The following is a 23315-nucleotide window of genomic DNA, read 5'->3' on the forward strand; positions in this document are numbered from 1 at the left end:
GGATAGATGGGAGGGGCGGGAGCAGGGGCTCACTGAGGAGACGGGGGGTGCTGGTGGCTGCCCAGGCTGGTGTTGGAGGGGGACGAAGGACGGACAGAGCCTGTTACAAAGGCTGGTAACGAGCTTCTTCCTGCTGGACGTGACCTCCAACTACTCCCTTCCCAAAGGAGACAGGGAGTAGCTATTGCTCACCTACTATGTGCAAAACCGTGACAATGTGGGGGCTCTCGGGTGGCGCAGTAGGTTGCGTGTCTGACTCTTGATTTCAGCTCAGGTCATGATCCCGGGGTCACGGGATCGAGCCCCGCGTCAGGCTTCGTGCTGAGCCTGGAGCCTGCTTAAGATTTTCTCTCTCTCTCTCTCTCTCTCTCACTCACTCACTCTCTTTCTCTCTCACTCTCCCTCTCTCTCCCTTTGCCCCTGCCCCACTCGCTCTTGTATTCGAGCGCACTCTCTCTCCATCTCTTTCTCTCCCTCTCCCACTAAATAAATAAATACATACGTAATAAATAAATAAAACCGTGACAATGTAGAACGGGGCCCTTGCCTTGGAGAATTCAGACGAGAGCATACGGAGGGTTAAAAAGCAGCAAGGAATTCAAACGAGGGTTCACAGGAGCCAAGCTTCGTGAGACTCTGTGTGATTAACTGTCAGGTCCGGGTGGGGGATGGTGTCTGCCCTTGGCTCCCAGGGAGGAGAGGCCCCTGAAGGCCAGCATCATGGTGGGGACGGGGACCAGCTTCTCACCCAGCACCCCCGCCCCAGTTGACTTCCCACTATCCCCTGTGACAGTGACTGGAGACACCCAGTGTCCACTCCCCTCCTTGCCTGACCTGGACATTAACTGTCCCCGTGTCCAGGAGGACTTCCTTCTATCCAGCCAGGGGGATTTCGCTCCTCGGCCCCGAGCAGAAAGGACTAAAGATGCCTTGGCTGGGTGCTCATGAGGAGCCCGTGCTTGGAGGAGTGAGCGTGTTTCCACCTCAGTTTACCTTTTGCTCAGCCACGTTGTAAAATGGGGAAGTAGACGCGGGACGACCCCACTGATCCAGTGCCCTGCCTCATACGGACGGGGAGATCGAGGCCTCGCGAAAGAAAGTGCCATACTGTTCTGCGTGCACCCGCCTCGCCTGGCAGGTGTGGGTCTTTGGTATAGATTTGCCCAGTGAATGCACCTTTCCTTCTCCTATAACTCTCCCCGCCCTCACGACGTCTCCAAGTTTCGTGACAATTTAATTTAGCGTGGAGGGAAGAGCCGTCGGAGGGTGGGGGAGGAAGAAGTCCTAGGCTCAGCCTAAGGGTCTGATGAGAAAATGGCGGTCTTGGTGGGTGGTGAGGTCCCTGTCACCGTGGTGTGCGAGTGCGCTTATCAGGAGCCTCAGAAACCACCACAAGGCCAGGGTCTCCCCAGGACCCAGTGCCCCTCGGCACTGAGGCTTTTTCGGTTTCTTCAGAGCAGGATTCTGTTCCCACCAGGGAGGTTGGCCTTACTTTCCTCAGTCACCAGACTGCTGGCGTTCTGATATGGCGGTATGATTCATGAAGCATATCGAGGTGCGGTGGGGGCCCCCTCTGGGGGCGGGAGCTGGTCAGACAGGTGCGGGGCCCGTGGGGGTGCTCCGGGCGGCCCGTGCGTGGAGGCTTCCACGGGAACTCCTGTGCTCAGGCAGCGGACTGGCAGAGCCACTGGGTTTTTCTCTTAGCTGGGAGTCTCTGTGCCTCAGGGGGCTCCCCTGTCTGCCATCGGCCCCGCTTCTCCAGGCTGCCCAGTGTCCTCCCATAGCTGCCTCAGGTTAGGGCCACTTCTGGGTTGTTGCCTCTCGCAGACTTAATTCCACGGGAGCCATCATGACAGCAAAGGGCCCAGAGTGTGGGCTCACGTTGCCAACTGCGGCTCAAAGGACCACCTTCAGGAGAGAAGGGGCTCTGGGGTCCATCTCTGTTTCCACAAAGCCGGGCTTTTCCTCACATGTCCGGCGTGGGGACATGGGCCGTGTGGTTTCCTCCTCTCTTCCCTCGTGTCCAAAATGAAGCCCCTTTGATGGAAACATTATGCATCTGGGCACCCGGGGCATCTCTGCACACAGGGGGCCGTGCCCAGTTAAAGCCCCACCACTCTCTGCTCCGGCTCCTCTCCGAGAGGAGTGCGGACCTGCCCGGATACTCTGGCCTGCCCCTGCCGTGTGTGCCCTGGCGAGAGCGACCGGCTGACCTGGTTTGCCCAGGTCCGAGAGGCTCCTCGGGGTGCAAGGCTTTCAGTGCTAACATCAGGGCCGTTCCGGGCAAACTGTGACTCCTGGTCTCTCTCCACGCCTGGCTGCCTCACATACCCCTGCCCGTACGAATGTGTGTACTGGGAACGCTATTCCCATCGCGGTTCCAATGACCTCAGTGTTGGGATGTCACTCTTGTCTCTGCTCAGAATTCTTGGCGCTCAAAGGGAGACTTCGGAATGGAATGACCAGGATGAAAGAGCAAAGGGGGGAAATATCTGTCTTCAGGGGAATCTTAAATGTGAGAGTCATGTTTTTTTGGTTTTTTGGTTTTTTTGGTTTTTCTCCTCCACCCCTCCCCCCCGGTGTCAAATCGATACATTGATAGGAGGCACATCTTTAAAATTCTGGAAGTAAATTCCACAAACGAAGCTTCCTTTTCTTCTATGAGAGTTTGTCTTCAGTTTTGTAGTGTTTGGGTCAAGCTGGACACCCCATGCCGTGGCATTCCGGCCACCTCACACACTCGCCCAGCAGTCTTCTGACGCAAGCGCACACACACACACACACACACACACTATATATATATTTATTATATTGTAAATAAATATAATTATAAATATATTATATCTAAATTATAAATATATATATTTATATATATATATCAATATTATATAAATATATATTATATATATATATATATATATATGTATAAATCACTTTGTTTCATTAACGCGACTCCTCTCCTGGCTTTTCGTCTCTGGATGTGTCTGTTCTAGAACCCACAGCTGCTCAGCCCTGCCCTCCACCTGCTCGGGAAGTGCACACTGGATTTATATCCCCAGTTACATTGCTTCCAGAAAGACAAGATCCCTGTTGAATGCCCATGAAGCTTATGCTGAGTAAATATTGACAAAGTAGTCTAAAGAGCAAACACTTTGACATTTGTAAGGTCCACTGGAAGGTCTTGTATATATTTATACAGAAGGAATGAGCACCGCATACCAATTTTCCTGAACTTGTTCTGACATAATTCTGCATGGATAGTGTGTGTGCAGGTGGCTGAGAAAACGGCTGAATGTTCACACGGCGGACGGGGCCAGGGCTGGGTCAAGGTCTTCCCTCCCATTGGGAACAAACCAGTGCCTATCCCTTGGTAGGAAAACTTACTATAAGCTTTTATGAGACCTAGTTTTCCAGAAGGAAGAAAGAAAAAAAAATAATAATCCACAAAACCTTGCTTTTAATTTATTGCAATTGATGTACTTTCTTTTTACTTCGTAAAAATTTTATTGATGTTTTCGTACTTTATATTTATTAAAGATTGAGCCTCAAAAATGTAATGAGTAAAAAATGCTTGCTTAATTTAAATTGTGAATCTGTCTGTTAAGAAATGCATTAGGGGTAGGAGAAGCATAAGACATATTAATTGACAGACAGGAACTGCTGTCTCTGAGGTTGATACAAGTAATTTATTACTTTAGAAATGAATGCCACCTCCAGAATGTGCTTCATTAATTTCAAATTTAGTTTTAATTTCAAGCTGTTGCCCCTTGAGAAGAATAAGGTGGCAAATTATGTTTGAAGAGCAGATTTTTTTTTTTTTTTTTTTTGCTCCAAAGAAACACCACGTTTTAACTATTTAATTTTACAAATACATGTGCCCGGCCTACCTTGCTGCATTTTTCCCGAGAGTCGAGAACATTTTCTAGGTAAGGTCAACACTTAACTAATGCTTTTTTTTTTTTCTTCTTTCTTTCTTTCTTCCTTCCTTCCTTCCTTCCTTCCTTTCTTCCTTCCTTTCCTTCCTTCCTTCCTTCTCTCCTTCTCCCCGTCTCTCTCCTTTCTTTCCCACCTGTTACCACCACGGCAGCCTACGTTTCCGATGAGTTAAAGGCTGCCGCCCTGGTAGAAGAGGATATAGACCCCGAGGAGAGCACTGCAGATGGGGAGCCCTCAGCCAAGTACATGTGCCCGGAGAAGGAGCTCGGCAAGAGCTGCCCCAGTTACCAGAACTCCCCGGCGGCTGAGTTTTCCAGCCACGAGATGGACAGCGAGTCCCACATCAGTGAGACCAGTGACCGCATGGCTGACTTTGAAAGCGGCTCCATCAAGAACGAAGAGGAGACCAAGGAGGTGGCGGTCCCCCTGGAAGACACGACCGTGTCGGACAGCCTGGAGCAGATGAAGGCCGTGTACAACAACTTCCTGTCCAACTCCTACTGGTCCAACCTGCACCTCAACCTGCACCCGCCGTCGTCGGAGAAGAACAACGGCGGCGGCAGCAGCAGCAGCAGCAGCAGCAGCAGCAGCAGCAGCTGCGGCAGCGGGAGCTTCGACTGGCACCAGAGCGCCATGGCCAAGACCCTGCAGCAGGTGTCGCAGAGCCGCGTGCTGCCCGAGCCCAGCCTCTTCAGCACCGTGCAGCTGTACCGGCAGAGCAGCAAGCTCTACGGCTCCATCTTCACGGGCGCCAGCAAGTTCCGCTGCAAGGACTGCAGCGCCGCCTACGACACGCTGGTGGAGCTGACCGTGCACATGAACGAGACGGGGCACTACCGCGACGACAACCACGAGACCGACAACAACAACCCCAAGCGCTGGTCCAAGCCCCGCAAGCGCTCCTTGCTGGAGATGGAGGGCAAGGAGGACGCCCAGAAGGTGCTGAAGTGCATGTACTGCGGCCACTCGTTCGAGTCTCTGCAGGACCTGAGCGTCCACATGATCAAAACGAAACACTACCAAAAAGTGCCTCTGAAGGAGCCCGTGACTCCCGTCGCAGCCAAAATCATCCCTGCCGCCCGGAAGAAAGCTTCGCTGGAGCTGGAGCTCCCCAGCTCCCCGGATTCCACGGGCGGGACCCCCAAGGCTGTGATGCCCGACACCAACGACGTGCTTCAGAAGAACTCCAACCCCTACATCACGCCAAATAACCGGTACGGCCACCAGAACGGGGCCAGCTACGCGTGGCACTTTGAAGCCCGGAAGTCCCAGATCCTGAAGTGCATGGAGTGCGGCAGCTCCCACGATACCCTGCAGGAGCTCACCGCCCACATGATGGTCACCGGCCACTTCATCAAGGTCACGAACTCGGCCATGAAGAAGGGCAAGCCCATCATGGAGACGCCCGTCACGCCCACCATCACGACCCTGCTGGACGAGAAGGTGCAGTCCGTGCCCCTGGCCGCCACCACCTTCACGTCCCCCGCCAACACCCCCGCCAGCGTCTCCCCGAAGCTGAACGTGGAGGTCAAGAAGGAGGTCGACAAGGACAAGGCGGTCCCCGACGAGAAGCCCAAGGAAAAGGAGAAGCCCTGCGAAGAAGAGGAGAAATATGACATCTCTTCCAAGTACCACTATTTGACTGAAAACGACCTAGAGGAGAGCCCCAAGGGGGGCCTGGATATCCTGAAATCCCTGGAGAACACCGTGACGTCGGCGATCAACAAGGCGCAGAACGGCACCCCCAGCTGGGGGGGCTACCCCAGCATCCACGCCGCCTACCAGCTCCCCAACATGATGAAGCTGTCCCTGGGCTCGTCGGGGAAGAGCGCGCCCCTGAAACCCATGTTCGGCAACAGCGAGATCGTGTCTCCCACGAAAACCCAGACCCTGGTCTCTCCCCCCAGCAGCCAGACCTCGCCCATGCCCAAGACGAACTTTCACGCCATGGAGGAGCTGGTGAAGAAAGTCACCGAGAAGGTTGCCAAAGCGGAGGAGAAGACGAAGGAGCCGGAGGGCAAGCTGTCTCCGCCCAAGCGGGCCACCCCGTCCCCGTGCAGCAGCGAAATCAGCGAGCCCATCAAGATGGAGGCGTCCAGCAGCGACGGGGGCTTCAAAAGCCAGGAGGGCAGCCCCAGCCCCCAGCGGGACGGCTGCAAGGAGGGGAGCCCCCCGGCAGAGCCGGTGGAGAACGGCAAGGAGCTGGTGAAACCCATGAGCAGCGGCCTGAGCAGCAGCACGGCCATCATCACCGACCACCCGCCCGAACAGCCTTTCGTGAACCCGCTGAGTGCCCTCCAGTCGGTCATGAACATCCACCTGGGCAAGGCTGCCAAGCCCTCCCTGCCTGCCCTTGACCCCATGAGCATGCTTTTCAAGATGAGCAACAGCCTGGCCGAGAAGGCGGCCGTGGCCACGCCGCCGCCCCTGCAGTCCAAGAAGGCGGACCACCTCGACCGCTATTTCTACCACGTCAACAACGACCAGCCCATAGACTTGACAAAAGGGAAGAGTGACAAGGGCTGCTCTTTGGGTTCAGTGCTTTTGTCACCCACGTCCACATCCCCGGCAACCTCCTCATCCACGGTGACAACGGCAAAGACATCTGCCGTCGTATCATTCATGTCAAACTCGCCGCTCCGCGAGAATGCCTTGTCAGATATATCCGATATGCTGAAGAACTTGACAGAGAGCCACACGTCAAAGTCCTCCACTCCTTCCAGCATCTCCGAGAAGTCTGACATTGACGGGGCCACTCTGGAGGAGGCCGAGGAGGCGACGCCCGCGCAGAAGAGGAAGGGCCGCCAGTCAAACTGGAACCCCCAGCACCTGCTCATCCTCCAGGCCCAGTTTGCCGCCAGCCTCCGGCAGACCTCCGAGGGGAAGTACATCATGTCCGACCTGAGCCCCCAGGAACGCATGCACATCTCGAGGTTCACCGGGCTCTCCATGACCACCATCAGCCACTGGCTGGCCAACGTGAAATACCAGCTTCGAAGGACAGGTGGAACAAAGTTCCTCAAAAACTTGGACACCGGCCACCCCGTGTTCTTTTGTAATGACTGCGCGTCACAAATCAGGACTCCCTCCACGTACATCAGTCACCTGGAGTCACACCTGGGCTTCCGGCTCCGGGACTTGTCCAAACTGTCCACCGAACAGATTAACAATCAAATAGCACAAACCAAGTCGCCCTCAGAAAAACTGGCGACGTCCTCCCCGGAGGAGGACCTGGGGACCTCCTACCAGTGCAAACTTTGCAATCGGACCTTTGCGAGCAAGCATGCGGTTAAACTTCACCTTAGCAAAACACACGGGAAATCCCCAGAAGACCACCTTCTGTACGTCTCTGAGTTAGAGAAGCAGTAGCGTTTGCTTTTGATTAAAATGACTGTAATTTGCTTTGAGGGAAACTGTTGCAGGCACCTTAAGGCCCCTCTGTCTTGTTCTTGGCACATGCTCTTATTTTAAGTGCAAAGAAATCACTCTGGGCAGGACTGTTTTGTATAACTGTACAGTGTTTAATAGAGGTGCATAATCAGCTGTTGTTACTGGTAAAATATGAAGGTTAAAACGCAGTGGCAAGTGTTTGGAACTTTGTGTAAATGGGATTGAGTTGTGAGCATCCCCCCGATGCTTCAAGCTGCATGCATTAACAGACAGTTTAATTAAGCATTTATAACGAAATCGGGCACACTTTTTCCACGCGGCTCGAGTGTGCTGGCATTCCTCACCCTTTCATCTTTAGCCCTCTGAGTACTTTGAAGCACTTTTGCATTAATTTGGTTAAAAAAAGAAAAGAAAATAATAATAATGTATGAAGCTCTGTTTTTTAAACTCCTTACCAGCTTAGTTATAATGAATAATATAAACCTCCATTTATGCAGGTCTGCAGGGGTATAACACGCCTTGAAATTTAAAAGAATATTATTTTCACATTGAAACATAGATGTATATATTGTATAGATTTCAGACTCTCTTATGAAAAAATGTGATTGTGGTTAAAAATGACCTTTTTTCCTGCATTTATAGCAACAGTGTTTTATGTACCTGCTATGCTCTGGGCATAAGCCGTGCCTATGTATAGTGTATATTTCTTTTCCTTTTTTTTTTTTTTTAAGGTCTATGGTTTTGTTTTTTTTTTTTTTTTTACATGCAAACATTGTAAATTATACAGAAGATACCACAGATAGCATTTATAAAGTATACAGAAACATTATCTGAAAGCAAAGTATGATTGTTTGTTTTCCTATACAGTACATCTATATTGATAGAGGTTCATGTTTAAATTATACATATTTATTAGCATCATGTTATCATTTGTTTTGAGCAGTCTGAATAAACGAGGCCAGGAAATACGTCCATGGCAGGCATCATAAATATTTTGCACATGATTTTTAAAGGTATTTATTAGAAATCAAAGAACGCTCAAAATAAACTCAGTGCTCAAAGGGTTAAGTCTATTTGAAAAGGAGAAAAAAAAAAAAAGAAGAAGAAGAACTTGTACTGTATTTCCTAAGCATTGATAAAGCCTTTAAAATGTTTGTACTGTAATACTTTGCTTAAAAGTCATGAGGCATTCCGTGATACAACCTCTTTCACTTACTTACCAGCCCTCTTGGTTGCTATTTCATGTTGTAGGATGCCTTTTTATTTCGATTGGTAACTTTCTGTTTTGTTCTTCCTAATTATTCTCCCAAGATCCCACACTGCAGCTTTATCTTTAGGCTTATGAAAGGTAACCCGTGGTTACCGGCTCTCCAAGTGATTCTGTTCTCCATTTTTGGCAGTTAATTTGCAGAAGTAACTGACAGCTGACACCATATGAGAACCTATGTATAAAATATTGGCATGTAAACAGCACAGACACTGTAACACACTCTGTGCCCTGTTTTGTTGTTGACAATGAACCACCATTATGTGACTCTTCCTATAACCCTTTTTTCTACGGCAGCATTAAAATTGTCTTTTTGCTATAATTTTGTGTTGCGTTCACAATTATGTCTGAAATGTGCTACGACTAACGAGCACATTAAAATTAAATTGTATGCGATCTGTTTATGACTGAGTTGGTTGCTGTGTCTGCCAGGTGCTGGCAGTCGGAAGCTGCCCGTAAATCACGGGAGTTTTAGTGAACTTTGGCGTTTGGAGAGCAGGGAGCCCTCTCTCAGAGGCTGCGTGGACAGAATTCTCCCCGAGAATAAAATGTTAAAGAAAGGAAGACATTTCACATGAGGTTAGCTTCTCTCTGCGAAAGCGATCCGCCAACAGAGCGGTGGAGGGGCTCCAGGTCAACAGCTGGTGGTCCGCGTGGGGGCCGGGGGTTTGGTCTCCCCTCTGGACAGTGAGGAGTCAGGGCCCCGAGCCCTGCAGGGGGCAGGTGGGGGAAGGAAGGTCTTTGCAAGACTCAGCGCGGGGCGGTTCCTTCCTGTTGATTCGGGATTTTCGAGTCGCAGCCACAGATAAGGAGGTGTGCAGGGTGGCAGCGGGGGGGGGGGGGGCAACCGAACCCGTACACGGGAGGAGTGGGGAGAGCATTTATATGATAATCACCAGCTTTTATTAGCCCTGGCAAATCATGCCAACAAAACGCTGGGAACATCATGTAAAATTGTAAAATACCTTTATTACTACATTCAAACTACTCTTGTAGTTATGCAGAATCGGAGCTCCTAACCTAGAATTATACAAATGAGAGATGTGTTACATCCATGTAATGCATAAAACACCTCAACTTAAAAGAAATACTCTTTTATTAAAAATTTAAATGAAACCCTTTCAGAGATGTTCGGCAACACGCCTCCGTCTTTTTCCTGTTCATCCCCACCCCTTTTGTCAAGAGGAGTCCAAAATTTCTGTCTGATCTACTTTCTCTCGGCAGCCCATGTCTCTCCGGGTTTTTAGAGAGAACCTCACTGGAGTTGCAGACGGGTTTTTGGCAAATAGGGAGTGTCTTTCTGGCTGTGCTCGCCACACAATTGGGCTGTGCCTGCGGGCGGGGCACAGAGGGCTTTCCCTTCTGGGTGGCGGGCCCGGCTCCCTCCCCACCTCCTCCTTGGCCTGCCCTCATCCCTCCTGGAGTAGTTGTGCGCCCCGTGGGCCTTTACCTGGGAGGCGTGTGGGGCACAATGCCCGTCTCTGGGGGCCCCCCGCCCCCCCCCAGAACCTGGCTCAGGGGACAGCACCCTCCCTCCCGTGCCTTCCACATCTTCACATCCTGGAGCCCAGATTTCCACTCTTGAATTTTTCACAGGTTAAATATAGCATCGGTTTATTAGAATCCAAAGTCCTGCGTCTAACAGATTACACTGACAACACTTCCATCACCACCAGGGTCCATGTGGCTTGAAGGGAGATGGGGTTTGTGCAAGTGAGGGTGCCCCCTCCCCCCCGCCCCCCACCTTAACAGTTTGGGAGAAGAACCTGACATTCTGCCCATCTTCTCTTCACCCCACTGTGGGATTATCTTCAGGACTTTTCACTTTGGGCGTGGGAGTGAGGGTTTAGAGCCAAGGTGGGTACCAGGTGATATCACCCATTTGGCACCTGGGGCTCAGAGCCAGGAAAGGGGCGCTCATAGGAGCGGGGCCCAGAAATTAATGTTACCACCGGAGGAAACGCAGTTACCTGGGGAGTTCAGGGCTCTACTCAGGATTGCGATTGGCAAAGTGACTGTTCACCGCCCCCCCTCCCCCCCCCCGAGCCACGCATCCTGGGACGGGGTGGGAGTGGGAGCTGGCTAGGGCCAGTTTTAGTCTCCGATGACCTCGAAAGGCAAGGCCAATTTGCTCCGGAGGTCACAACCCCCTCCTGGCCGCCGCCCGGAGAAGCCTTCCATTCCCAGCCCAGGATGCCTCTGGTTTTCCGGGGACACAACGGCCAGATGTAAGGTGGCGTTCCGAATCTGAGGTGGCTGTGCGCTGGGTCTCCGGCTGACGCGGATAGAGGGTGCCAGTGCGGGCACGGCTGGGTCAGGTCTCTAAATGGGCCGTGGGAGGAGGAGGGACGGTGCCAGTGAGGGCGGTTTTAATCACAGGTATGTAGGTGACCCCGACCTCACCCCGCCCAAGCCCGGGCTTGTTGCGGCCCTACTGTATATCTTCCAGCCATCGCATTTACACAGTATCTTAAAATAACATTTGTGATAAATGTGCAATTTAACTAATTTATGGTGCTATGATGTGCTCAGGGCTACATGCAAGATGAAAATCTTAAATGGAGCTTGAACAGCTCACTTCACAACAAGAAATCAATATGCCACATCTTAGCTATTCGCTGCAGTCAACATTTAGCAAAAATATCAGTGATGTATCTTTAAGTTTTAGGCAGCAAGAATTCTATAATTAACCCAAATCGTACAGAGTTAGAGAGAGTTGGGTATGATAAGGACCCAGATCTCCCTGGCATCTCCGTTCTATTTTCATTCTGCAAAAGGAAAAAAAAAAAAATATATATATATATATATATATATATATATATATATATATATTGATAGCCAGCAAAGAGGCGCTTCTCCCCAGGGTGTTCTGTGCTCAGGTCGAAGCGTGAGCCTCCCCAGCAGAATTCAGGGCTGTGGTCCCCACCACCTCAGAAGGATTTCTTTTCTCAAGTTCAGAGGCTCCGGCTAGGCTAGGTGGACTGCCCTGCCCCCAACCCCTGACCACCTGCTGTGCCACAGGCCTGGTGACCAAATAAACCCTGAGAAAGAAAAAAAAAGGCCCTATTCCCTATTACCAGTGCCGGGGAGAGCTGAGCTCCTTGAGAAGCAGACAGAACCCTGAAGCCGGGAGCCTGACCGTGGAGAAGGACAGGCACTGATAGGAAGCAAGGCTGCATTTCCCAAATCCGGTGTTAAAGCTGTGGTCTCCAGAGATTTCCAAGTCATCTAATAGAGAAAAAAAAAAAGAAAAAAATTAAATGATTTCATTTTTTCAAGTTCATCTGTGAAGTTCTTTTGAAATTGGAAAATTGCGATGGCATTTTCTTCTGTTGACTCTTTAGCACAAAAACAATACACTTCGTATTACAGGAAGCAATCATAAAAATGAAAACACGCGAACCTGGCGCCACTCTTTAATAATAAATACTTTAACTTTAAAATAATAGCTATTATCCTTTTAGCTAATGGAGAAATTACCAGTTTTACTCTGCCAGATAGTTATTCTTTTGGTAATAGAAACACTAACCTTTTTTCTCCCTAGGGATTTATTAGTAAGCACGTGTAATCTTTGGCAAAAGGAAACCTGAAAATGCATTTCCCGTGGGACCCCGCGCCCGTCGATGCCTTTCAGCCTGCAGCTGACCTCGGGAGACCTGGAAAAGGTACTCGTGCTCGCGTGCCCGTGCATTTCTGGGGTGCGCTGGCCTTTGCAAAATAGGCTATAGTTAGCTTCAGAAACAGTCTCACTCCTTTGGGGAAGGCTTCGGCTCTGTCTCTTAGCATAAAGCTTCTGGGAAGAAAAGCTCCTTTCTGACAAACCCCACCTTCCTGTGCGGTGCGGCAGCCTCGTCGCAGCCGAGGGCTGGACTCCCAGTGTCAGCGCGGGGCAGCGGTCAAACACGGGGTTTTGTTTCCAGGGAGGTGCTGATTTTCCTCGCACTCCGCTGGGTTTCTCCAAGCCCGAGGGAGATGCTGTTGGACTTACAGGCACCATTGTTCTCTCCCCAAGGGTTTGACGGGAGGCCACCCCCAGGAGGATTTAAAAGGCAAGCAAACCCTGTAAGGGGTGGGCTTGGACAGTTCCAAGGACATCCCGAAGCACCTTTGATTTGGGACCACGTTCCCTGCCCGGCCGAGACAATGGATTTGGCAGATTGTCGGTCAGTGGCCCGATAGTCCATGATGTCTGGACGATCCCAGACAAACTGACGGTGACTCACGCACCAGGCCATGGCTTTGGACATCGGGAGTGACTTAAAGCAAAGTGAGCGGCTTCTGAAGGCTCAGCATTCGGGGGTCCGTGCCCTACCCCTGGTCCAAAGAGTCCGGTGTTTTCCAAATTAACCTCCAATGATAGAATATCAAAGGAACGGCTTCTCCACCACCTTTGTATCATGTCAGGTGCTAATATATTCTTAATAAATCATTCCTGATGATAATGATGATGAGCAAGGTGACCTCTTTCCAGAGATTAACATCCACAATTAGCTACTCAGGAATTAGGATACACTGTTATTTACTGTCTCACCCGTGCCGTTGAATAGAGTGGCCACCAGCCACGTGTGACTGATACTCAAACTTAGATGGAATAAAACCAAACGTTGAGTTCTTCGGTCATACCGGCCACATTTCAAGCACTCAGTAGCCACATAAGGCTTCGTGGTTACACTTTTGGGCAGCGCAGATATGGAACATTCTCATCATCACAGAAAGTTGGTTTGGGCAGTGCTGTTTTTCCTCCGTAAGAGCTCATGGCTTAAGCGTGAAAGTGTGCTTCCAGTCCATGGGCATTTCTAAGAATCCTTGCTTCGCCAACATGGACCCGGGCAACGTTCTCGCGCGCTAATATCCGATCAAAGCCAAGGACACACATAATTAACCTTGAGCATAAAATTATAAACAGAAGTGCGGGCATCAGTGTATGAAGTTGTTGATCATTCCCCCTGCTGTGGATATTATCTGGGCTGCAAACTCCAAAGCCCAGAGATCTGATGGATGCGGCCATGACCTTGCTCTTGCCCTTAGCTGGCGAAGAATCCAGCAGTCCCTGTGCTAGTCTCTGTGCCCAAGTGGACTTGGATCCTTCTCTGGGGCTTGGAGATTCGGACGTGGCCGTGAGGCTGTCGTGGTTCTTAGCCCCCACACGTGAAGATCGGGAGTCTCGTGACCCCACACAGGCCCTCAGAGCCCCCACCTCCCAAGGCTTCCAACTTCTCTGTGCAGCCCTAGGCGGCAGCAGGAGGGGGTCCATCCCTCTCTGTCTTTAAAAATTTAAATATATAAATAGGACTTTGGAAACGACTTTTAAATTTGGGGGGGTACGTTTGAAAAATTATTGCGTTTCAACGTCTCACTTCCATTATTATTTTTTTTTTTTTTCCCACAGCAGGATTCCAGGGACACATTTACGACCGTCATAATTGTGAGTTAGAGATCTCCCAGGCCAAGTGAAATGAAATTACGAGAAACTGAAATCTGTTTTAATTGGAGCATTTATGGAAAAAAGAAGTCAGACTGGCTGCTTTTTCCTTTATGTGACTCTTCGGTTCATGGCTCTACCTGTGTCCGGAAACCAGGGCTGGCGAAACTTGGGCCGTGACAGAGCAGGGAGGAAAGGAGAGAGAGGAGAATGAGGTAGGTGTGTCAGGAAGGAGTCATTTTCTTAGCTTAAAAAAAAAAAAAAATGGAGGTACAGTCGCCGCGGTTCCGCCTCAGTGACCATGAAACCGAGTCGGCAAAAGCTGAAGGACCCGGCTCCTGAAAGCCTCATCAGGCCTTGTCATCGCTCTAATGAATATCATTTAAATTGCTTTGTATATTGGTGGAGTTTGGATGTCGATTTAATTTGTGCATGTGTTTGAGTTCTTCTGCTTGGCTAGGCTAACAGAGAAGCAGCCGCCTAATGAAAACTGAGTTGGTGACAGTGTGATGTGCTCCAACCCAGTCAAATGGGTTTGAAGGGTTGCAGCGACAGCTCTCAGAAAAGAAGTCGATCTGGCCAGGGAGAGCGAGAGGGGAGGCTTTCCCGCAGCGTGCGGACCTGCCGGGCGGTGTGGCCCGCTCGGCATGGCCGTGCTGCGGACCGCAGGCGCGGTCCTCGCTCTTGGCCCGGTGCAAACCGCGGTCCGGGCCCGGGGCACCGCGCCTGTCGGGCCGAGGTCCCGGGAACACCCCCCTTCCCTGTGGGTGAGCGGCACACGGGGGATCGTGCGACCTCTCGAGTGACAGATGTGACTCAGAGCCCCCAGCTGAGAGAACACGGCATCTTCATGTTTGGACGCCCAAAAAAAGCCAAGGCCTTCTCCCACAGTGTTGTCACCCCAGTCATCCGGGGAGGGGAGCAGGCCCGGAATCCTGTGGGGCTTCTGTGTAGATGGGGCCCAGGGAGGAGCTGCGGCCCGCCAGGGTCCCCTGTTCCTGTCGGGAAGGTCAGCCAGGCTTCTGTTTGCAGAAACATTAGAACGACAGGCTGAGCATAAACCCGGTCGCCTGCTTACTCCCCACTCAGTCCCTTATGTCCAAAGGGGCCACGGTCCTGGAAGGAGTTTGGGGTTTGGCTGTCGTGTTTCAGGGACTGTTCCAGTCAGGGACTGGGTCTCGGGACGCAGGGGGCTGCAGCTTTATCACAGGCAGCTCAACACCCCGGGCCTGAGGGGTGGGGGACGACGGGAGAGAGCATATGAAAGGAGCCCCCTTCTCCACCTTCTCTCTCTCTTTTAAAAAATTATTTGTTTCGAGAGAGAGAGCGCGAGAGAGAGAGAGAGAGAGAGAGAGCACGTGCGCACAGCAGGGGAGGGGCAGAGAGAGAAAGACAGAGAGGATCCCAAGCAGACTCCTCGCTGTTGGTGCAGAGCCGACTCCGGGCTCGAACTCATGAACTGTGAGATCGCGACCTGAGCTGAAATCACGAGTCAGACGCTTGACCGACTGAGCCACCCGGGCGCCCCTCCCTCTACCTTCTCTACACTCAACGAGGCCATTGAACAGACTGAACCTGCGACCCTTGAACAGTCCCTTTAACTGCGACCTCCAACCGTATCTGACCCTCGAGGTCCAGCTTCTTATTACAGTCTTCTCAAATACTGTCAATATTCACGTAATCAACGAGGCAGCCTCATATAACCTGGAAAAAAAATGACCACAACAGGGAGCGTCCGTGGGGGTCTAGACTGCTCCCTCCGCTGTCTGGATGCCCTCCAGCTCCACCTCTGCATGAGTCTGGTCCACACATGGGGGTGGGGGGGGGTCTCTCAAGGCTGTAAAAGAGCTGGTCCCGTTCCTCTCGATCGGAGAGATTCCGCTGGAAAGCCAGGCTCTCTCTTTCTACCATGGAAAGGCAGGGTGAGGACGGAGTGGAGCCGGGAAAGGACATGGGGCCTGGGGCAAGGGCTCGCTGATGGTTCTGGGAGCAGAAGGGGGAGGGTGTCCAGACCTCCAGAGAGTCCTAACTACCTAGTCTATAGGGGACTTTGACCCCACGGGCCATTTGGTAGTAGGGGTTGGCTTCTCTGAACATGGGGACCCACGGTTTTGTCTTGAGAGGCCCGAGAAGCTTCTGCGTGCCTGAGACGTGAGGTGGGGGCACCAGTAAGGTCTCCTCCGACCCTGCACAGTTCCCAGTGGGGCCGAGGCTTCATGTCACGAGGGGCTGGACCATCAGACCAGACGGCAGCCCTCCCACCCTGGCCCAGTACCAGGAATAAGATCTGTGCACGCCCAAGACCCGAGCCGGACTTGAATGAGTTTGGAGCCATGCTGGAGAAAGGAGACAAAACAATAGTGACAAATCAATGTCAAACGTCTGGGTAAGAAAGAGAATGGGCAACAAACAAAGTGGAACCACAAGGCTCAGTCCCTGAAGCTTGAGGGGCCCTGGCCGGGAGCCTATCTTTGGTGAGGCAGGCCTGGGCTGGACCTTGAGGGTCAGATAAGACGAGATTGCACGCAGAGGAGGGCATGGGAGGCCACGGCCCCTCTTTGCGAGAAACCACCAGGAGGCCGGTCGCCCCGCTGCCTTCTGGCTGCACCTTGAGATGGCAAGACCAATGGCACTGGCCTGTCACATGCTGAGAAGCGCCATCCGGATCATCTGAAATGAAATGTTGCTGGGGCCAAAGATGGTGTTGAAACGATTCCGGTGTTTCTCACCTGGGGGTCTTTCTAGGATTTCTCCCACGGTTTCTTGACCGCTCAGGGGTTGTGAGGTGCTTGTGGGCACATGCATTCATTGGCTCCCTGAAGTTCACGCACAGGCCTTGGTGTGGGTCCCTGTTAGCACACGAGGCTCCCTCCTGATTCCTCCCTGATCTTGTAGCTCCCAGGGCGCCCGTTCCCTTCCAGGTTTGGGGGTCAGGAGCGCTCGTCACGATGCTGTCAGCAAAAAGTCGCTCAGGATTTCAAGCAAGGAGTGGAAGTTTGGCACACATACGTGAAGTCTGGGCATAGTGGGTTCAGTGACTGCTGGATGTAGGTGCTTACGCGATGTCCAGGAGTCTGTCCCTCCCTCTCTCTCCTCCCTCTCTTTCTCTTTCTCTCTCTCTATGTCTCTTACTGTCTCTCCCTGTCTCTCTCTCTTTCACTCTCTCTGTTTCTCTCTCTCTCTGCCTCTCTCCCTATGTGCTTTTCCTCTCCCTCTCTGTCTCTGTCTCTGTCTCTATATCGTTTCTCGCTCTCTCTCTGCCTCTCTGTCTCTTTCTCTTCCTCTCTGTCTCTTTGTATCTCTGTCTCTCTGTCTCAGCTTCACGCTTGGACAGTTTTCCCCTCAAGGTGTGAGCTGCTCATAGGTCCTGCTCAGCGACCTTGAGGGGAAGGAGCTTTCTGTCACAGTGGTGAGGGAGCCAGCACCCTGGGCGGCCAGGGTCGGGTCAATCCCGGACAAGAGCTGTGATTCTGATCCGCGGGGGGTCACAGATGCACCTCAACTTGCTTCCGGGTCTGAAGCAGCAGACATTCTCTGTCCCAAGCCCCCCTGGATACTTCGGGTTCAGGTTAATGATACAGATGGCTCCGTCTATAGGTTGGCAGATGTTCGTCTTTGCATCTTGAGTCACCTGTAGCCTCCACTTTGCCAATGGGGTGACGAACCCCAGTGGGCTTCCCAGACTCCTCAGGAGGTGCCTCTCCTGAAGAAAGGCTCTCAGTTTTCTAGGAGGCAGTAGGGAAAAGCCTGGTGAGAAACCAGGCTGTGGGACTTCCACTGGCCCCCGAGGGCAGGTCCTCCCGATGGCAGGCACAGGTGATGGTGTCTCCTCTTCCCCGGGCCAGAAGTGCGCCCGGACACCCCCAACCTTGGGGGCCTCCTGGCCACTCTCTTCCTAAGGTACGGCTGGAAGCCCAGCACCCTACGGAGACAGCGGACTCCTCTGCCCAAAGGCTACTGGCCCTTTTCGTTGCACTTCCTAGACCCTGATGTGGCTGTGGACCAGAACCGACTGGAAAGGAAATTCTAGAAAGCCGGAATCTCTGGCACCTGAACTGAACGCTGAGTAAACGTTTACCCGGCACAGGTTGTAAAACGTAGCCCACGGACGGAGTATGGCCGGCGTTGTTTGGTGTGGGCGGGCCACACTTTCACCCCCAACCCCGCAACCTTTAATGCATTGCCAGGTTCCGAAAACTGGGAGATTTCAAACGGGTCCCCCAATGCCGCACCCCCGCCTGACAACAGGTGGCTGCCCGGCTCAGGTGGGGCGTCGGCTCCCCCGCCTCTCTGTCTGGCCGGCTGGATGAGGAGCTGAGGGCCGGCCATCGCTTTGATCGCTTTGACAGGTGATCCCAGGAAGCACAGGTAGACAGACGCGAGGACAGGGAGCGGTGAGGCGGGAAAGGCGAGGAAGCCAGTTCCAGCTGGATTGAGGAGCAGGCTGCCTATGAACCGGACTGGAGTCCGCTGGAAACCTCTGTGGGACTGTGCTGGGCAGTCCGCGGGTGGTCCCCTCTGGGGGTCAGGCCGATGGGGGTCCTCAGCTCCCCTCTGTCCCTGGCCGAGCGCTGCCCCCTGCCCACGAGCTTAGAGACCCAGGGCCTTGCAGTGGGAAGCCTTTGACAGGTAGACACAAAGGGACGGGATGGGGGGGGGGTGGACAGCACCCGAGGCGTGGCCGCGGCTGCGTCCGGCCACCCTCGCTCGCGTTGGGCCCCCGCACTCCCGCAGGCATTAATCAGGGGGCTGTCGGGCCCAGGGGGAGGGCTCCCCCATGACGGGGAGTGACTGGCCCAAGATAACACTCCAGGCCAGCCACCGAGCTGCCTCCAGAGCCCAGGCCTCCCTCTCCCCCTCTGCTGTTCCCACTGCCCTGTGCTACGGATCCCGGGGAGACCGGAGCCCTGGATGCCTCACTCATCCGTTTTATTTTATTTAGTTATTTAATTATTTACTTATTTATGTGTTTATTACCCATCTAGTTGCAGAGATAACTTAGGGCTTCTGTACAGCTCATTAATTGCCTCATTGCTGGCTAGAAACGGCGCGATTGGCTGCGAGGAGAGGGAAGTACGATGCGCAGGGGTGGGGGGGGGGACCCGCAGGAACCAGGAGACACGGGGACCCGGTGAGTGGCTGCAGGGCCCCACCAGCTCCTGGTCCCCCCACCCCCAACCCCCTGCACAGGATGACATCTCGCAGGAAATGGCTCCACACAGGAAGTCCCTCCCACAGGAAGTCCCACCCTCCGCCCAGGGGCATCCCCGGCAGGACTGGCCACCCCGGGCCCCGGGACAGAGCTGCTCAGAGAGCAGCTGGCCTTTCCGCCTTTCTGGCTCCTCGCACTTGCTGCTGGGGGTAGCGGCGGGCAGTGGGCGGCGGGGTCGTGAATGCCAAGAGGGGAGGGACGCCTCTGGGAGCTTCAGACATCTTCCATCCTGTCGCCCCCACCCTCCCACCCACCCCCGCCATTTCTCTGTGCGAGCAGATGTGTCCTTCCTCCACAAAAATGCCCTGGCAGAAAGTTAGTGTCAGGATCCACATGGGTGATAATAGAATCAAGGTGGGCACCGCAGCCATGAGAACGTGGAGGGGAATTTTCAGTCCCTGTCCCCCCCCCCCCGCCCCCCGGGGAGCTGAGGGGACCCCAAGCCACGGCCGGGCGCAGAGGCTACGACTCTCAAAGTCCTCGTGGGGAGTGACCTCGCATCACCCTTCCCCATGCCACCCGCGCTGCCCCATTCTGCTCACCCAAGAAAGACCTCATGCCAACACTGTAATCAATTAGCCCCGAGGAATGGACAAAGGGGGTCGGGAAATTAATTTCATTTGGGTTTTCTCTCCCGAGGCCCTGCCTGGCAGCCAGCTCTCCCAACACCCACATGTCCCAACTGCTCCGTCCATCAGCTCTTGTCCAACTTAACTATTCATTTTATGTATTTTAATTTGGGCAGAACATTTATTTGGCTCAAATCTCCTTTTCAGGGGTTGGAATGTGCCTTCCACACACAGGCAGAGATGCTCTGCTCGAATTTCGTCAGGAGTTTAGTTTACAAAGATAGTAACTGAGCTATTAAAACCAACAACCCCTTTTAAAGCAAACAGACCATTAAAATATAGGAACAGTTTATGGCATAAATAAAATGGAGGATATAGATTATTTAAAGATAAGATTTTCAAGAAACAGGGATAAAAAAACATTTAAATAATTTCTCCACGATATATATTTTTTTTTTTTACAAAGTGAACTTCAAAATGCAAATGCAAATTAAAAAGAAAAGCACAGAAAGACATTAAAAATCCATCTTCTTAGTGAAGGCATACAAAAAAGGCTTGACTTTTCCTTCTAGATCTGTAGATGATTTCTGAGGGGCGGGGTGCAGGGAACTACTTGAATTCATAAATGGCAGGATTTACCCAGCTTGGGAAGCCACATTGTGGAAAAAGAAGCGAGACATTTGCTTCTAGATCATTCTCTCGAGCCGGCTGACAGATACAATAATTTCGTCCATTAGTCCGATCCATTGTCTTCCTTCGGCACAGAAGTCCTGTACCGCGGAGGTAGATTTCCACTGCTATGCGTATTTTAAGGGTTATTTGGCAACACGAGGAAAGCTAAAAGTAGCCTCTTAATCTAATTAATTGACATTTCTGAATCTTGCTTTCACAACAACACATGGTTTCATGTTCTGGGTTTTAGCACTTGTCAAGCTTTTTTGGAGAATGTTTTGGTCAGAATGACAAGATAATTTGTGGCTGAGGCTCCAAGCTAGAGAAGTGTTTAAGGCTATAATGATTTATTATCATCACAGAATAACAAAATTTACCGAGTGTTTCATCAGAATTTTTGAAATAAGTTTGCCACCATAGGAGAAGCAGCAGGGTGGGGGGGGGGGGTTGCGTCTGGAGACGGGGAGGGCTCAGGCTTCATATACAAACCCAGCCATGACTGATTCCTTAACATTTCTCTCTATTAAATTTATCTCGGCGCGTTCCTTGAGAGAGAAACCCCAGAGCATTTCAGGAGGACGAGGGGTGGTAGGAGGAGAACCGAGAGAAAAATCAGACCTCTCCCCCCGCCCCCCCCCGGGCTCTGCAAGCAGGAAACCCGAGTCCCCGACTCCACTCGTAACATATATGTGGCTACAGCCAGCGATGAATTTCTACATTTTGGCACCGGTCAGAGTGAAAGTAGTCGCACTATCTATAGAAACTTTGAGATGGAGAACACTTGGAGTATGCTACTGAAAATGCAAGAAACACATTTTTGAAAGGATGAAATAATATCACTGAGTGACAGTAAATTAACATGCTGACATTTGCAGACTTTCAGAGCATTGCCATAAAAAGAAGTAATACAACATGACTAATTTGGACTTCTTCTTTCTTCCTTCCCAGGGAGAGACAGCCCTGCCCCTCCACGGCCACCCGGCAGGCTGTGCCTACCCGGCACTTCCTCCTCTTTTCCAGGAAACACTTCTTACTTACCATTCCCCTGCGCTCCGGCGTTGACTCTTGGAGACGCCGTGGAGAAGGCGAGCTTGACTTCTGTGCTCAGAAGATGCTCTCTTGAGCGTCAGACAGATGTTTGACGGCTGGCCGAGGGCGCGCACTTCTGGCTACTGGGTCCCCCCCCCACCACCACACACACACACACACACACACACACACACACACACCGTGCAGTGCCAGGGCTGGGAGGGTCCTTGCACACCTTTGAACGTCACTGCACAGATGGGGATGCTGAGGCACAGAGAGGCTCTGAGTTCCCAGGCTGCTTCTCTTTCCCCTCAGCCAAGCATCCAGCCTGCAAGGTCCTCCGAGTGAACACGAGGCAGCCGGTCCACCTCCCTGCACGGGAAGTGAGCCTTCCATTATCGGAGCTGGCCCAGGGCTTGGCACACAGAAAGCACCCACTAAACGTTTGCTGCGTTCATGAAAAAAGGCACCACTGTCACAGCCAGCCTTTCCCTTTGCCGGTACACCTGGGAGTCAGCGACAAAAGGCCTGCTCTCACCGGAGCAGGATGTTCCTTTGTTCTAAGAGCTGGGTGTCCCCAGGTGAGCACCGTATCCCTCACAGCTAAAGGGACAGGGTGTCCCCATTCTCACCCAGCCCCTCAGCCTGGCCCACGGGAGACGCTCGGCCAACGTGTTCTCTCTCGTCTCAGGAGACAGAGGCTCGTTTTCCTCCTGGCAGAAGGGCTACCTGAAAGTGAACGCATGTTTTTAAAAACCACTGCACTGGGGGGCACCTTGGGAGGGCACACCCAGAGGCCAGCGGGTGCTGAGGCTGAGTCCCGCGCGGCCCCAGATCCTGAGTGCACTCAGGAGGAGGGGGCAGCCAACTGCCGAGCCTTTATTAATGTCATCCGTCTGTACTTAGACGAGGTATAAGAGATTACAAGGGCTGAACTGGGTGTGGGCGAGGCTGGTGAGTGTGACCATGACCCGGGCAGAGGCCCAGCCTGGGCAGGACAAGAGAGGAACCCAGGCTGGTGGGTGGGGCGCATGAGTTCTCGGCCGGGTCTCAGAATCGGGCGGAGTGCCAGGGCCAAGGAGAAGGGGTCCCCAGCCCCTGAGCTCTGTTCACGAGAGGGTGCGGAGGCTGGGGACCTGAGCCTGCAGGGGACAAAAGTCTGCGCCCTCAGCACTTAAAGTGGGAAGTCAGCACAGGGCGGGGCAGAGGATATGCCAAAGACTCATACCTTCAATGCTGTTCTAATTATTAAAAGTCAAATCAGAGGAGTCGTCTCCTCTTTTCCCCCAACTGGGCCCATATCTGTCCGCCTGGAGCTATTTCAGCCACACGGGAGACCTGAGTTCTGGGCTTGGCCCTATTAGGGTTCTCCCAAGGTCCTGGACAGAACAGCGAGCCCAGGCCTGGCTATGTGATGATTTGAGGGGTCTGGTGGGGTTGGGTGGGGGCCACATGAATGATCACAAAAGAGCTACTTTCCCTCTCTCTAAGTTTCCGGCTCCGTGTGCAAACACTGGCCAGTCCTGTCCACGCCCGACAGTTACAAGAAAGAGGGTTTTTGGAGAACGTGGTCTCCTGGTTTTCTTCCTTATTTTGAGCAGAAGCAGAGTGAGCTCAGAAGCCGGAGGCAGGCCCGAGGGCAACCCCAGCGGATATCCTGGGCGTCCACTTCTCCTCACCCCTCCTCGGGGCCTGGGGAACCGCAGCCCCACGAATCTGGGGGGCAGCGGCCGTCTCCCGCTGTGTGTAGAGGCCACCACCAGACCCGGCGAGCACGGCCTGAGGACTCGCGGGCCCCGGGCCGTGTCGTGGGCATGC

At 52.6% G+C, this 23315-nt stretch overlaps 1 protein-coding gene across 1 annotated transcript; it reads left to right on the forward strand.

The window, feature by feature from the left end:
- Positions 1–286: 286 nt before the first annotated feature.
- On the forward strand, positions 287–7305 carry TSHZ3 (teashirt zinc finger homeobox 3; the record flags this gene model as incomplete). Its single annotated transcript, XM_047077432.1, has 2 exons — positions 287–320; positions 4088–7305. Coding segments are annotated over 2 exons (3252 nt in total), but the record flags the coding sequence as incomplete, so codon positions are not given.
- Positions 7306–23315: the final 16010 nt, after the last annotated feature.

The sequence above is a fragment of the Lynx rufus genome, unplaced genomic scaffold (assembly GCF_022079265.1).
Source record: "Lynx rufus isolate CCGP_SWC_20201006 ecotype Redwood Valley unplaced genomic scaffold, mLynRuf1.p SCAF_16, whole genome shotgun sequence".
Classification (NCBI taxonomy): domain Eukaryota; kingdom Metazoa; phylum Chordata; class Mammalia; order Carnivora; family Felidae; genus Lynx; species Lynx rufus.